General features: G+C 35.8%; 1 protein-coding gene across 1 annotated transcript in view; it reads right to left on the bottom strand.

Annotated features, from left to right (window-relative positions):
* The window catches only part of rabgap1l (RAB GTPase activating protein 1-like), a 121,299-nt gene that overhangs the window by 27,854 nt on the left and 91,556 nt on the right, over nucleotides 1-1,889 (bottom strand). Inside the window, 1 exon segment of the mRNA XM_032526143.1 lies at nucleotides 249-290. Coding sequence (XP_032382034.1) covers nucleotides 249-290 — 42 coding nt within the window.

Here is a 1,889-nt window from a genome sequence, read left to right as displayed (position 1 = left end):
AAAAAGTCAAGATCTGCGTTTTGACATGGGTTTATCTTTGGTGCACAAAACTAAATTGATACATCATCATCTAAACAATATACAGTTTTTCTTTTCTTTTATTGAAGCAAAGTAAATCAAACACTAAACACAATTTGGGTGGATTTAAAAGAAATGGGATTTTTGACATGAAAACTGATTTGATAGTTAAGTGATGTTCAACAGATGGTAACAGTTTAGTGAATGAATAAATGAAGGGGATTACTAACCTTGAGCAAGGCCAGGGCTACATTGAAGATGATGTTCAGACCCTGGAAGAGAGGAGAATTAGATGTAAATACAGAAACAAGTAGGGGCATCATGCTTATGAGTATCATCAGCAGGTTTCAGTTTATCAGTGTAGTATAAGTTTATTTCTGATAGACAGACTGAAACTGAACCAAAATCTTCTCCACACTGTCCCTTTCACTTGCAGTAAGAGATATTTAATGTTTAGTACGCAGATTACGTTATTGAGAGTAGAGTGTGTGTCTTTCATTCTGTATTGTAGACCCATGGTTTTCTTTTACACACCCATCAATTTAAATGTGTGTAAAAGTTCAGCTTTTTGATGATACTGTACACTGAAACTGAAAATTGTATTCAGGAACTGGAATTAGCAGCAATTTATAGTTATACTTTGCAGATTTACTTTGCAACTTCCAATGGATAATACACTTAACCTTCTCTAAAAAGAGGTTAGGTGTATTTAATATAATGATTTAATTTGAGTGAAATGACTTTATTACAACTTTTACAACTTCAAAAAACAAAAATCTCTACAGTAAAATGAAAGCCGCCATTAGATGGTTAAGATATAAAACCTCTTATAACTGGCATTTAAAACAAGTAAAACATTCAGCAGAAAAGTTGTTAAAAATATTAAGGAAAGAGCAAGAAAAGACATTTTTCTAGATTAGTAGATCTCTGACCAAACTATTTACTTTTTTAAATATAAAAACCTATCAACCTTTAACTTACTGATATTTATATACTTATGTCAGCATATCTTATTTTCTCTGATTCTTCATCGCCAATAATTTAAATCATTTTTGAAAAGTGCAGCACAGAATGAGTTCATTGGCACTATAATTCAATTTAAAAATACAGGTAATCAAAACAGAGCAGAGAGAGGTACAGTTCAAGTGATAAAAGGGGAAAACTTTAAAACAAAAAACAGACAAAGCTATACTTTGTTTTAGTCATTAGATGTATACACTCACCTATAGGATTATTAGGAACACCATACTAATACTGTGTTTGACCCCCTTTCGCCTTCAGAACTGCCTTAATTCTATGTGGCATTGATTCAACAAGGTGCTGAAAGCATTCTTTAGACTTGTTGGCCCATATTGATAGGATAGCATCTTGCAGTTGATGGAGATTTGTGGGATGCACATCCAGGGCACAAAGCTCCCGTTCTACCACATCCCAAAGATGCTCTATTGGGTTGAGATCTGGTGACTGTGGGGGCCATTTTAGAACAGTGAACTCATTGTCATGTTCAAGAAACCAATTTGAAATGATTCAAGCTTTGTGACATGGTGCATTATCTGGCTGGAAGTAGCAATCAGAGGATGGGTACATCGTGGCCATAAAGGGATGGACATGGTCAGAAACAATGCTCAAGTAGGCCGTGGCATTTAAACGATGCCCAATTGGGGCCTAAAGTGTGCCAAGAAAACCACCAATTTTGGTGAGCTTTGGCAAATTATAGCCTCTTTTTCCTAATTGTAGTGGAGATGAGTGGTACCCGGTGGGGTCTTCTGCTGTTGTAGCTCATCCGCCTCAAGGTTGTGCGTGTTGTGGCTTTACAAATGCTTTGCTGCATACCTCGGTTGTGACGAGTGGTTATTTCAGTCAAAGTTGCT

This window comes from Etheostoma spectabile, chromosome 9, assembly GCF_008692095.1.
Source record: "Etheostoma spectabile isolate EspeVRDwgs_2016 chromosome 9, UIUC_Espe_1.0, whole genome shotgun sequence".
NCBI classification, from domain to species: domain Eukaryota; kingdom Metazoa; phylum Chordata; class Actinopteri; order Perciformes; family Percidae; genus Etheostoma; species Etheostoma spectabile.
This window is presented reverse-complemented; position numbering and strand designations above follow the sequence as displayed.